Genomic DNA, 12,674 nt, shown 5'->3' on the forward strand with positions numbered 1-12,674 from the left:
ATTAATTATGACTCTTTCTCCTCTACTCCTCTCTCTTGCCAGAATGAATTTTTCTTATTTTGTATATAGCCTGGGGTTGCAGAACAGAAATGAAAGACGGACTGGTATATATCTTAGACAACCAACCCAGATTTGGGCCAGCCCTGCAGTTCTATGTGTGCCATCAAGTCAATTCCGACTCATAACGACCCTGTAAGGACAGAGTAGAACATCCCCATAGGGTTTCCTAGGCTGTAATCCTTACAGGAGCATATCACCGGGTCTTTTCTCCTGTTGAGCGCCTGGTGGTTTCAAGGCGCTGTCCTTTTGGTAAGCAGCTAAGTGCTTTAACCATTGTGCCGCCAGTTCTATAAGGCCCCTAAAAGACTGTGGAACCAACATCCTTTATGAATTATCAGTTCAAAAATTTATTTTGCCATCTTCCTACTTATATAAAATGTCTACAATAGGCAGATGTATGTAGACCAAGGTCTATTAGTGGTTATCAGAGGTAGGAGGGGGAGCAAAAAGGGGAGTCATTGCTTGAGGGGCACTGAGCTTCTGTTAAGGGCTATGGAAGAACTTGGACAGCGATGATGGTTGCACAACATGATGAATATAATTAATGTCACTGCATTGTACATGTAAAATATGTTGAAATATATATATATATTCACCACAATTTTTTAAAATGTGTTTTACAGTCTAAACACCACAGCCAGTTTTCCATTATTAAAATCCCCATTGTTTTATATTTAGGAAACCAAGCCTACAGGTTCCCATGACTTGACATTCATTTTCAGACTATGCCTATACATACTGTTGAAACCACTGACACACACAATCAGTGTGGCACACAGCTATGTTTTAATATTTTGTTTATGGTGTAGTGAGAAAGCTGTCATTAAGATTTACTGCTTGAGTTTTCACTTGCCTTTCTGGTTCTGGTTTGGTTGTGCTTGTAGAAACCCTCAGATCTCACAGACATCACCTCTCCCAAGACTATCGATAACACGGAATCCATGCCCCTCAAAGACATCCGCGTGAATGGCCAACTGCCTGCTGCAGATGAGGTTTCAGGAAAGGCTATGGTGAACTGCTTCATTTCTCCGGAATGGGGAAATCCTTCAAGAAATGCAGAGATTGAAAAGCCTTCAAAAGAAAACGAAAGCACCAAAGAGCCTCCTTTGCTGCAGTATCTTTATGTGCAGTCTCCAGCAGGTAAGGGGTGTCATCTTGTCCCAGGGTCCCTGATGGTAGTTGGATCATAAATTAGGTTTTTAAATTTTCATCTGTCACCTGACCCAAGCGTTTCATTGATAAGCAGCTGCCAATGGCCTCTGAGTCATTTTTCTGTTAGTCCCTGTCTTAGTTATCCAGTGCTGCCGTAACAGAAATACCACAAGTGATGGCTTTAACAAAGAGAAATTTACTCTCTCACAGTCTAGCAGGCTGCAAGTCCAAATTCAGAGCATCAACTCTAGGGGAAGGCTTTCTCTCTTCTGGAGGGAAGGTCCTTGTCATCAATCATCCCCTGGTCTAGGAGCTTCTCAGTGCAAGGACCCAGGGTCCAAAGGTCACACTCTGCTCTAGGCACTTTCTTGGTGGTATGAGGTCTCCATGTCTCTCTGCTGGCTTCTTTCTTCTATATCTCGAAAGAGATTGGCTCAAGACAATCCAATCTTGTAGATTGAGTCCTGCCTTATTAACATGACTGCCGTTAATCTATCTCATCAACATCATAAAGATAGGATTTACAACACATAGGAAGATCACATCAGATGACAAAATAGTGGACAATCACACAATACTCGGAATCATGACCTAGCCAAATTGATACACATATTTTTGGGGGACACAGTTCAATCCATGATAATCCCCTTGTTTTCTCCATCTATAAAATGAAAGTAAAGGCTGTTGCTACTGTTACCAATGTCAGGCATAATGGGAACATAATTAGACAGATGGTTTTTTTTAATGCATTAAACATTTATGGTTTATATGGTGAAAAAGTACAACAAATTCAAAAGATGACTATTATTATAACTTAGCTGAATCTGACATAGGTTCATTATAACAGCACGAACCTATTGGCCATTATCTGCAATGAGCATTCTGCTCTCTTAAGAATCAAGTTCTGAGTATATCATTGTGGTCAAATAAGAGGGCGTGAGGTTTAAAAACCACTTATTATCTGTGTGAACTTAAGACAAGTTATTCAGCCATCCTCATTAGTAAAAATAGAGATGATACACCTACTTCACAGAGTTGCTTTGAATATTAAATAAGATAATATGTCTAAAGCACTTAGAACAGTGCCTGGAACTTAGTTAAGTACTCAATAAATTTTAACTGTTAGTATAGTATTTTGAATTAAAGCTAAAATACCACAGACACCTAATTTGCAAGATACGCAAAGTATACATAAATCTACTCTTGATGTCAAGATATATAATTGATTTTCCCCAACTCCTTGTTGACCTAAGTGTCTCTGCCAGGCCCGATTAGGTATTTGTAAATTATTAACTTATCTAGAAAACATTCTTTATCCTTTTAGCAAATACTTTTGCATGTTTGCTTTAAGTATGATACTCAATGTTGGTGATAACACTGATGAACAAAAAACTGACTCACCCGTGCCGAATGAAAATTACAGCCCAGCACAGGAATTTTTAACTTTTTCTGTGCCATGTCCCCGTAGGCAATCTGGTGAATCCCTCGCATTCCTCCCCAGAATGTTAACAAATGCATAGCATTAAATACATAGGATTACAAAGGAGGTAAACCATATTGAAATACAATTATAAAATAATTTTTAAATTCTTTATAGTAATAAAACAATCTGGCTGCAAATCCAGTACTATCATTTCAAAAGTGTAATGAACTTAAAGAGTGTATTCAGAAATCTGCAGTAGCTATAATGTAATATGAATATATCTGTGCTGTTTACTAGTGACAAAAGTACTATCAATACTACTGTGATTTTTTTTGCCTGTGATCATAATTGAGGGAAATGCAAAATTTCAGTTACAAGTTAGTGAAAAAAAAAATAAGGATACCATTTTTTCCCATCCACAGTCACTTCGCTCTTCAATTTCAGTTCACTGGAACTCACATTAAGAACCCCTGGCAGTCTCAAACAGATACTAGTACACCAGTGTTTACTACAGCATTGTTCCCAATAGGCAAAAGATGGACACAACACAAGGACAATGCACGGATAAATAAAATGTTGGGTGTCGTCAAGTCAGTTCCGACTTATAGCAACCCTTCGTACAACAGAAGTAAACACTGCTCTGTCCTGTTCCGCCCTCACAATCTTTGCTGTGTTTGAGCACATTGTTGCAGCCACTGTGTCAATCCATCTCGTTGAGGGTCTTCCTCTTTTTTGCTGACCCTCTACTTTACCAAGCATGATGTCCTTCTCCAGGGACCGGTCCCTCGTGAAAACATGTCCAAAGTATGCGAGACAAATCCTTGACAACTTTAGTCTTTTCTCCATTTATCATGATGTTGCTTATTGGTCCAGTTGTGAGGATTTTTATTTTCTTTATGTTGAGGTGTAATCCATTCTGAAGGCTGTAGTCTTTGCTCTTCATCAGTAAGTGCTTCAAGTTGTCTTCACTTTCAAGAAGCAAAGTTGTGTCATCTGCATATTGCAGATTGTTAATGAGTCTTCCTCCAGTCCTGATGTTCTTCTTCATGTAGTCCAACTTCTTGGATTACTTGCTCAGCATACAGATTGAATAAATATGGTGAAAGGATTTACACCTTTCCTGACTTTAAACCATGCAATGTCTCCTTGTTCTGTTTGAACGACTGCCTCTTGGGCTATGTACAGGTTCCACGTGAGCACAATTAAGTGTTCTGGAATTCCCATTCTTCACAATCTTATCCATAATTTGTTATGATCCACACAGTCAAATGTCTTTATATAGTCAGTAAAACACAAGTAAACATCTTTTTGGTATTCTCTGCTTTCAGCCAAGATCCGTCTGGTATCAGCATTGATATCCCTGATTCCACGTCCTCTTCTGAACCTGGCTTGAATTTCTGGCAGTTCCCTGTCGATGTACTGCTGCAACCATTTTTGAATTATCTTCAGCAAAATTTCACTTGCATGTAATATTAATGATATTGTTTGATAATTTCTGCAGTCTGTTGGATCACCTTTCTTTGGAATGGGCACAAATATGGATCTCTTCCAGTCTGCTGGCCAGGTAGCTGTTTTCCAAATTTCTTGGCATAGAGGAGTGAGTGCTTCCAGCGCTGCATCCATTTGTTAAAACATCTCAGTTGGTACTCCATCAATTCCTGGAGCCTTGTTTTTCACCAATGCCTTCAGTGCAGTTTGGACTTCTTCCTTCAGTACCATCAGTTCTTCATCATATGCTACCTCCTGAAATGGTTGAATGTCCACCAATTCTTTTTGGCACGGTGACTCTATGTATTCCTTCCATCTGCTTTTGGTGCTTCCTGAGTTGTTCAGTATTTTGCCCATGGAATCCTTCACAATTGCAACTCAATTTTTTTTTTCGTTTTGTTTTGTTTACAATTCCTTCAGCTTGAGAAAATGCTGAGCGTGTTCATCCCTTTTGGTTTTCTAACTCCAGGTCTTTGCATATTTTATTATAATACTTTACTTCGTCTTTTTGAGCTGGCTTTGAAATCTTCTGTTCAGCTCTTTTAATTCATCATTTCTTCCATCCCTTTAGTTACTCTGCATTCAAAGGCAAGTTTCAGAGTCTCTTCTGACATCCATTTTGGTCTTTTCTTTCTTTCCTGTCTTCTTAATGACCTGTTTTTTTCATGTATAATGTCCTTGATGTCATCCTACAACTTGTCTGGTCTTCGGTCATGAGTGTTCAATGCATCAAATCTGTTTTTGAGATGCGCTGTAAATTCAGGTGGGATATACTGAAGGTCGTACTTCGGCTCTCGTAGACTTGTTTTAATTTTCTTCAGCTTCAACTTGAACTTGCATATGAGGAATTGATGGTCTGTTCCTCAGTTGGCTCCTGGCCTTGTTCTGGCTGATGATACTGAGCTTCTTCATTGTATCTTTCCACATATGTAGTCCATTTGATTCCTGTGTCTTCCATCTGGTGAGGTCCAGGTGTATAGTTGCCATTTATGTTGTTGAAAAAGGTATTTGCAATGAAATAAGTTGTTGGTCTTGCAAAATGCCATCTCCAGCATCATTTCTGTCACCAAAGCCATACTTTCCAACTTTTGCATTTCAATCACCAGTAATTATCAATGCATCTTGTTTGCATGTTTGAGCAATTTCAGACTGCAGAAGTTGGTAAAAATCTTCAATTTCCTCATCTTTGGCCTTAGTGGTTGGTACATAAATTTGAATAATATCATATTAATTGGTCTCCCTTGTAGGTGTATGGATATTATCCTATCAGTGACAGCATTGTACTTCAGGATAGATCTTGAAATATTCTTTTTGACGACGAATGTGACACCATTCCTCAATTTGTCATTCCTGGCTTAGTAGACCATATGTTTGTCTGATTCAAAATGACCAATACCAGTCAATTTCAGCTCACTAATGCCTAGGATGGAGCCCTCGTGGCACAGTGGTTAAGAGCTATGGCTACTAACTAAAAGATCGGCAGTTTAAATCTACCAGCCGCTCCTTGGAAACTCTATGGGGCAGTTCTTCTCTGTCCTGTAGGGTCGCTATGAGTTGGAATCAACTCGACGGCAATGGGTAAGGCGTAGGATATTGATCTTTATGAGTTCCATTTTATTTTTGATGACTTCAAATTTTCCTAGATTCATACTTCATACATTCCATTGTATGGCTATACCATCCAGCCATACAATGGAATGTTATTCAAGCATAAAGAGAAATTAAATCCTAATACATGCTACAACATGGATGAACCTCAAAAACTTGTTAAGTAAAATAAATTAGACACAAGAAAGACAAATATTGTATGGCCTCACTTATATCCAGAATAGGCAAAGGCAGAGAGAAAAGTTTATTAGTGATTACCAAGGGCAGGTGGGAGGGGAAAATGGGAAGGTATGGCTTAAGGGGTGCTCAGTTTCTCTTAAGGGTGATGAAACCATTTGGAAACAGATAGTTGTGATGGTTGCACAACGTGGTGACCATAATTAATGTCACTGAATTGTATACATTAAAATGGTGGAAATGGCAAATGTTTCGTTATATGTATTTCACTACAATAAAAATTTTAAAAAAAAAAGAAGAAGAATCCCTCACAGGAGACACCGGCATCAACCAAATTATGACAGAGATTAATGTGAATTATCACCATGACCAATGCTATGAAGGAGAGGTGTGGGGCTAAGAGGACATACCCAGGGGGATTTGACACCGTTGGGCCAAGGGACGTTTCATCATTCGTTATTGATTGTGGATTGTTATTTGAAAGTGCTAGGAAGGATGTGAGCTTGAATGATCTAACATGGTGTCTTCAGGTTGTGATGGTTTTTCACCTTGTCCTGCTTCTGTTTCAGGATTAAATGGTTTCAATGTGCTCTTACCTAGCAGTCAGACCCCTCATGCTGTGGGGCCATCTTCAGGCCAGCTGCCATCCCTCAGTGTTCCTTGCATGGTCTTACCATCTCCGACGCTGGGCCCTTTTCCAGTCCTCTATTCTCCCACAATGCCTGGGCTGGGTTCTTCTGCTCCTGGAACACTTCCAAACACAGGACCCATGAATTTCGGCTTGCCTGGCCTTGGATCAACAGCTCATCTTCTCATCGGCCCTGCAACCATGGTTAATCCAAAGTCATCAACGCTCCCCTCCACAGACCCTCCACTTCAGGGTCAGCCCTCACTGAACCTGAGTCCAGAGGTATCACAGTCCTGCAGTGCCGTCCAGCCTGAATCACCTGTTTATGTGAGACATCCAGCACCAGCAGTGAAGTTACAACAGGTGAGCCCTGAACATTCATTTCAGTTTGGCACAAGGCAGCTACATTGCCCTGAGATGGGGTACACCTGTGTTTAATGAGTTTTAATTTTAGGACAGAGGCTTTAGGTCCGCCTCTACCTGACTTCCATTGTAGACCCAGAGTTACTTTATAAAGCACTGAGCCGTAAGGCGGGACATCCTGTGCTTTAAAGAAAACACATTTTTTTAATTGTCACTGTGTTTCTTAGAATTTGAGGGGACCTATGATTCGGAATTGACTCAATGGCAATGGGTATTTTAGGCATGGTTTAGGTGGATTTTTGATGGATGCTGAATATTCAGAACAGTTTCTCTAAGGTTTCATTTCATTAGGTCAGGCCACCCTAAATTTAATCATACAGCTAAAGAAACAATTGAGAGAAACAAGTCTTCTAACTAATTTTTGAATCAGTGATTTCTTAAAATGCAATGTTTAAAATGAAGCAATGCATGTATATACTCACATAAGACATATAAAATATATGTGTATATATAAATATATAATCAATATAAACTAATGAGTACTGTATTTGCTCCCCCAGACTCCATTTGTAGTTCAGTCAATAAGTAGTTGTTGAATTTCTGTTATGAATTAGGCATTGTTCAGAGTGATTACTTTCTCTCAAAGAGAAAAAGAGTTATGTGGAAGCCAAAAATATTTTAGACAAGTTATTCAGAGGCTCAAAAGTTTGCTAAACATTGAAGTAAACATGTTAGTTTTTAGACAAGACAACTATAATAACATTTACTTTCTTATCACCCGTTATATGCTGGGCAATGATGTAGGCAATAAGTCTATAACAGTGAACAGGAGAAGGTCCCTGTCCTTTTAGGGTACATTAAGAGGATAAATATAATCAAATAAACAAAAAGAGCTGACACAAAAACACCACTGGCTTAGCGTGCTCTAAAATGCTTTACAAATATCATCTTGCTTAATTCTAACAATGCCGTGAAGTTGGTGCTTTTATCATCCCCATTTTTCAGGTGAGGAAACTGAAGAACAGACTGGTTAAGTAATTTGCCCAAGGTCACACATCTAGTTATGACAACCCAGACTGTGTCTCCAGAAGCCACGCTTGTAACCTCTGTGCTAGGCTGCCTTTCTGCACACAAAATAAATAAAAAGTCACTTTCCAGTCGTGATCAGTGTATGCAGGAGATAAATGGAATGAGTGTGATAGAAAAGTAAAGAGACGGGAATACCTACATACAAGCATTAGGATGGCACTGGTCAGGAAAGGGCTTCCAGTTCAGGTCGAGAACAATTTGACTTTGCTCCTGGTGTTTCTGATTTTACTCTCTTTTTAGTCGCCAGCCCCAGTGACTCCCAAAAGCATTCGACGCACGCATCGTGAAACGTTTTTCAAGACACCTGGCAGCCTTGGAGACCCTGTTACGAGAAGAGAACGGAATCAGTTGCGAAACACCAGCTCAGCCCAGAGAAGACTAGAAATTCCCAGCGGAGGGGCTGACTAACCAGACGCTTTGCCAGGTCAGGTGGGATCAAACCACCGTGAACCTCCCTGTGTTGGCAGGTGGTACTCTTAACACTGAGCAGAAAGCAACTGCAGACCATCCGGTCGTCAGCGTGCACCTCCTTTCTCTGTTTTCCAGCCACTGGTTCTGTTAACTCCTCATCATCATGAATCATCTATTTTCCTGAAAGTAATTGTTATTAATCGTGCATTTAATCCCGGTTTGAGTCCAGACTCTGTGCATGGTGTCACAGTGAAAGCATTGACTGACTTTTGTGGTTTTGGTTCCAGAAGCATCTTGTTGCTGTAAGTAGATCTGAACAGGCTACTGGAGCCTTGTGGTTTTTCTAAAGGGGGGCTGTCTAGCACTTAAGTAGAGTAAGCATTCTTGACATGTATTCCACTTGCCCTGAGTACATCTGTGGTGAAAGAAACTTCCCTTCTGCAGTTTAAAAAAGCTACTGTGTCCTTAGGCTTCATCAGTGAAGCCATCTTCAGTTGTGAGTCCTATGATGTTATTTATTTTCTTCCTGAAATGGGATTTAGTGCAAAAAAGTTTACAACTACAGCAAAACAGAATTCTTTTCAGGGTATGACGACTTGAATGTTGATACTTTTTTTTTTCTGAAATTTGCCCTGCAGTTGTTCTACATCATAATAATAATGTGGATAAATGTATATGCGTGGCAAAATGTCAAGACCAAAATAACTGTGAAGAGTGACCCACTTTGCTATAAATGAACTGTGCTAACTCTGTCTGCGGACTTGAGAGCTAAGATGAACTCAAGCAGCCCAATTGCTGCTTCTCAAAAAACCACGTGAACAGTGAGGTTGTAGTCTTCGAGTGTAAAAATTCTCCTGTGTTCAGTTCCCTTCACTACATGCCCCTGCATTTTTTATTTAAGCGTTAACTTTAGAGTAGGCAGGTGTGGATGCCTTCTAACAATTACTGTTTATAGAATAAATCAGGATGGTATAAAGTAATTATATGGAAAATTGGGATCTGGATGGAACCATTTGGTAGGATTCTAAAGAAGAGTAACGGTGTAGAAATTGATATAGGGCAATAGGTGATTTTTTCACTTTTCTTTTTTTTCAAGTTTGGAAGGGTAAGAGGGAGAAATGGACACATTATTTTCAGTATCCAAGAGTATTCAAACCAGAGTTATATGGTACTTCTGAAAAATGAGAACAATGAGTACAGGAGTTCAATGTTCTAGCACAAATACAGTTCTGGAAGCTATTGTGAAATATCCCGTGTTAACCTACATTACTTTAGGGTTTCATTAAGCAGCCAAACTAGCTTTTCATATTCCTGGATTTAGTGATATTTACCTCACTCTGTCTTTTCAGAGTAAGTGGCTTCCTTTCTTTTTCTTTCTTCTTTCCTTCCTTTATCCTTCCCTTTTTCCTTTCTTCTTTCTTCCCTCTTGCCTTCCTTCCTTTTTTAAATTTCTGTCCTAGATTTGGAATCTTGGTGTAGTGTTTTATTTTATCTTTATTTTTGGACTCAAGAAAATGTTATATAAAAGAATAAAAATATTAAGAGACTCTGGGAGTCAAAGTAGCTTTATATTAACTGCAGGATAATATTAGCCTTATTACCCCCACAAGAATTTTGAAAAGTTTAGGCAGGTAGCCAGATTAAATAAATTTGGTACTTGTGTAAAAATGTTATCAACATTACACTTTTAATGTTTATAGGATGGTATCTACCCTCACCACACCCCCGTTTTTTTGCAATCTTCTCTGGAGTGAAACAGATAAAAAATACGGTTTTAATCATGAACAATTACACAGTAAAGATTAGCCTGAACTAATACTGAGGAGTTCCTCAGCAAAACAAAGAAAAACATGCTTTTTTTTTTTTTTTCAGGTAGATTACTCTCAAAAAAAAACTAAACCCATTGCCACTGAGTCAATTCTGATTCATAGCAACTCTTAGAACAGAGTAGAACTGCTCCATAGGGTTTCCAAGGAGCAGCTGGCTGGTGGATTTGAACTTTTGGTTAGCAGCCAAACGCTTAACCACTGCGCCACCAGGGCTCCACCTATATGAGTATATTCATCTGTCCGGGGTACATGCATTTTAAATACAGTATCTTCCACAAAACATTTTCACTGAGAGGCCTCCATTTTAGATGAAAACACAAACTAATTTTCTCCTCACTCCTGGATGCTCTCCACTTCTATTTTTACTTCTTTGCTATCACTTCTTTTATTCTGTTGGTGATGCGGCCACATTTACCTCAGAGAATTCATGATTCTTAAGGGGTATTAAGAAGCAATCCCATAAATGAGAATATTATGACGTTGTGACCAAACAGCTGTACTTAGCAAGAAGAGACTAAGAAAAAATTTTAGTTTTGTATTCAGTGCCCACCTCGTCATGTGGCTTTGTGATATGTAAATAATAATAATAGCAATAATGATGCAGCTGCCACTGTCAGAAAAGTCATTCTGTTTTTTGCAGAGCAACTGATGGTAGTGACACTGCTGAACTCGATTTGGGTATTTTGGGTAGAGAAGATGCAACAGCAGTCTTGAATCTATCATTGTACAACTTAGTGAAAGCAAATAATTGTTGATGATACTGCTAAGGAAAGGCAGCTATGAGTTGACACTGAGGAAGGTGTGTACCCTACACTGTCCAGGGTTTGTGAAGCCCTTACATTCTGGTACAAGAGTCGGGGGTATAATTTTATACTTGAATCTACCTACCAAGTTTACATTTCTCAATTCCTTTTTGTAAGGTGCTATTTCTGTATTTAAATAACTTTTTTTTTTTTTTAATGTAAAGCTGCTTTCTGCTTATTGCACTGCTAGTTTTATGTAGGTATTAATTTTATTGCTGCAACTGCTTGTTTTCATATTTAGCTCTGCTTTTTATTGTTTTTTTTTCCTTATGGCTATATTATCTATAGCTATCTTATTACTTTGCTACATGTAAATTGATTTTTTTTTTCATTTAGAAAAATATTAAGCTTTATAAAATAGCAATAAAATTTTGTTTAATAAGAAATGTTGGTTGTGGTTTTGGTGGGCTTGTTGTGTGTACCATTTTCAGTAAAACCATTAACAGCTGAAACATCGCCAATCAACTCCTCATAAACCCATCAGATCTTTTTGCTGAAACCTTCCAGTGGTTCCCAAAACCAAAACCGACTGACTGCATCAGAATTATGTGGGCACTTGAGGGGTGCAGGAGCTATGCAATTGAGTTTCTGATTTCCACTGAGTCAGAATCTCTGGAACTTCCAGCTGATTCTGATGCTTGCCCAATGCAGGAATCACAGGTGAATGCAGACCACCTCCCTGACTTCTGGTGGTATCCCTAAGGTTAAGTGCTCAGACTAGGAAATGCCCCTTTAGTTCAAAGACAAATTCCATTATTAACCTTCACTTTTAAATTAACCTCCAAGCAGAATTAATCTGACTTTCCCCAGCTGATTGTATCTCCAGGGAATCATTTATGTTGTGATACCAGCCTCCCTTGCTAAGTTGTGAGGTGCTAGAGAAAAGGACAGCTTTGAAAACCAGTACCATGCCTAGTGTTGCGTACTCATTGAAAGATAGCTGCCATCGAGCCAGCTCTGATTCAGGACAATCTTACGTACAACAGAACGAACTGCCCGGTCCTGTGTCATCCTCATGATCACCAGCATGTTTAAGTCCATTGTCGAAGCTATTGTGCTAATCCGTCTCAATGAGGGTCTCCCTCACCCTCGCTGGCTCTCCACATCATCAAATATGTCTTTTTCCAGCGATTGAAGCCCCCGTGATAACATGGCCAAAGCAAACGAGTCAGACAATCTTGTGGGTTTTCATTGGCTGATTTGCAGAAGTATATTACCAGGCCTTTCCTTCTGGTCTGGAAGCTCCGCTGAAACCTACCCACCGTGTGTGACCCTGCTGGTATCTGAAATACTTGTAGCATAGCTTCCGGTATGACAGCAACATGCAAGCCACCACAGTATGACAAACTGACAGATGGGTGGTGGAGGTACTCGTTAGGTGCTATCAAGTCGGTTCTGACTCACAGTGACCCTGTAGGACAGTAGAATTGCCCCATAAGGTTTCCAAGGAGGAGCTAGTGGATTTGAACTGCTGACCTTTTGGTTAGCAGCTGAGCTTAACTACTACGCCACCAGGGCTCTGGGGTACTCGTTAGGGCCCCCCAAAATGATGACCAGATGAACCGTAGGACCCCTCACAGCAGAGCTTGCCCCATTGCCTTCATTCAGTTGATTCAGCTTGTGCCGCCTATCCTCTACTCTGA

The 12,674-nt window shown here is 39.6% G+C and overlaps 1 protein-coding gene across 1 annotated transcript in view; it reads left to right on the top strand.

Moving 5' to 3' along the window:
• The window catches only part of E2F7 (E2F transcription factor 7), a 39,934-nt gene extending 30,986 nt beyond the window's left edge, over nucleotides 1-8,948 (top strand). The window contains exons 11-13 of the mRNA XM_004384619.2: nucleotides 945-1,200; nucleotides 6,478-6,899; nucleotides 8,229-8,948. Of these exons, the coding sequence (XP_004384676.1) occupies nucleotides 945-1,200; nucleotides 6,478-6,899; nucleotides 8,229-8,396 (846 nt within the window). The 3' untranslated portion in view covers nucleotides 8,397-8,948. The remainder of the gene's footprint in view (nucleotides 1-944; nucleotides 1,201-6,477; nucleotides 6,900-8,228) is intronic.
• Nucleotides 8,949-12,674: the final 3,726 nt, after the last annotated feature.

This window comes from Trichechus manatus, unplaced genomic scaffold (assembly GCF_000243295.1).
Source record: "Trichechus manatus latirostris isolate Lorelei unplaced genomic scaffold, TriManLat1.0 scaffold00125, whole genome shotgun sequence".
Lineage (NCBI taxonomy): Eukaryota > Metazoa > Chordata > Mammalia > Sirenia > Trichechidae > Trichechus > Trichechus manatus.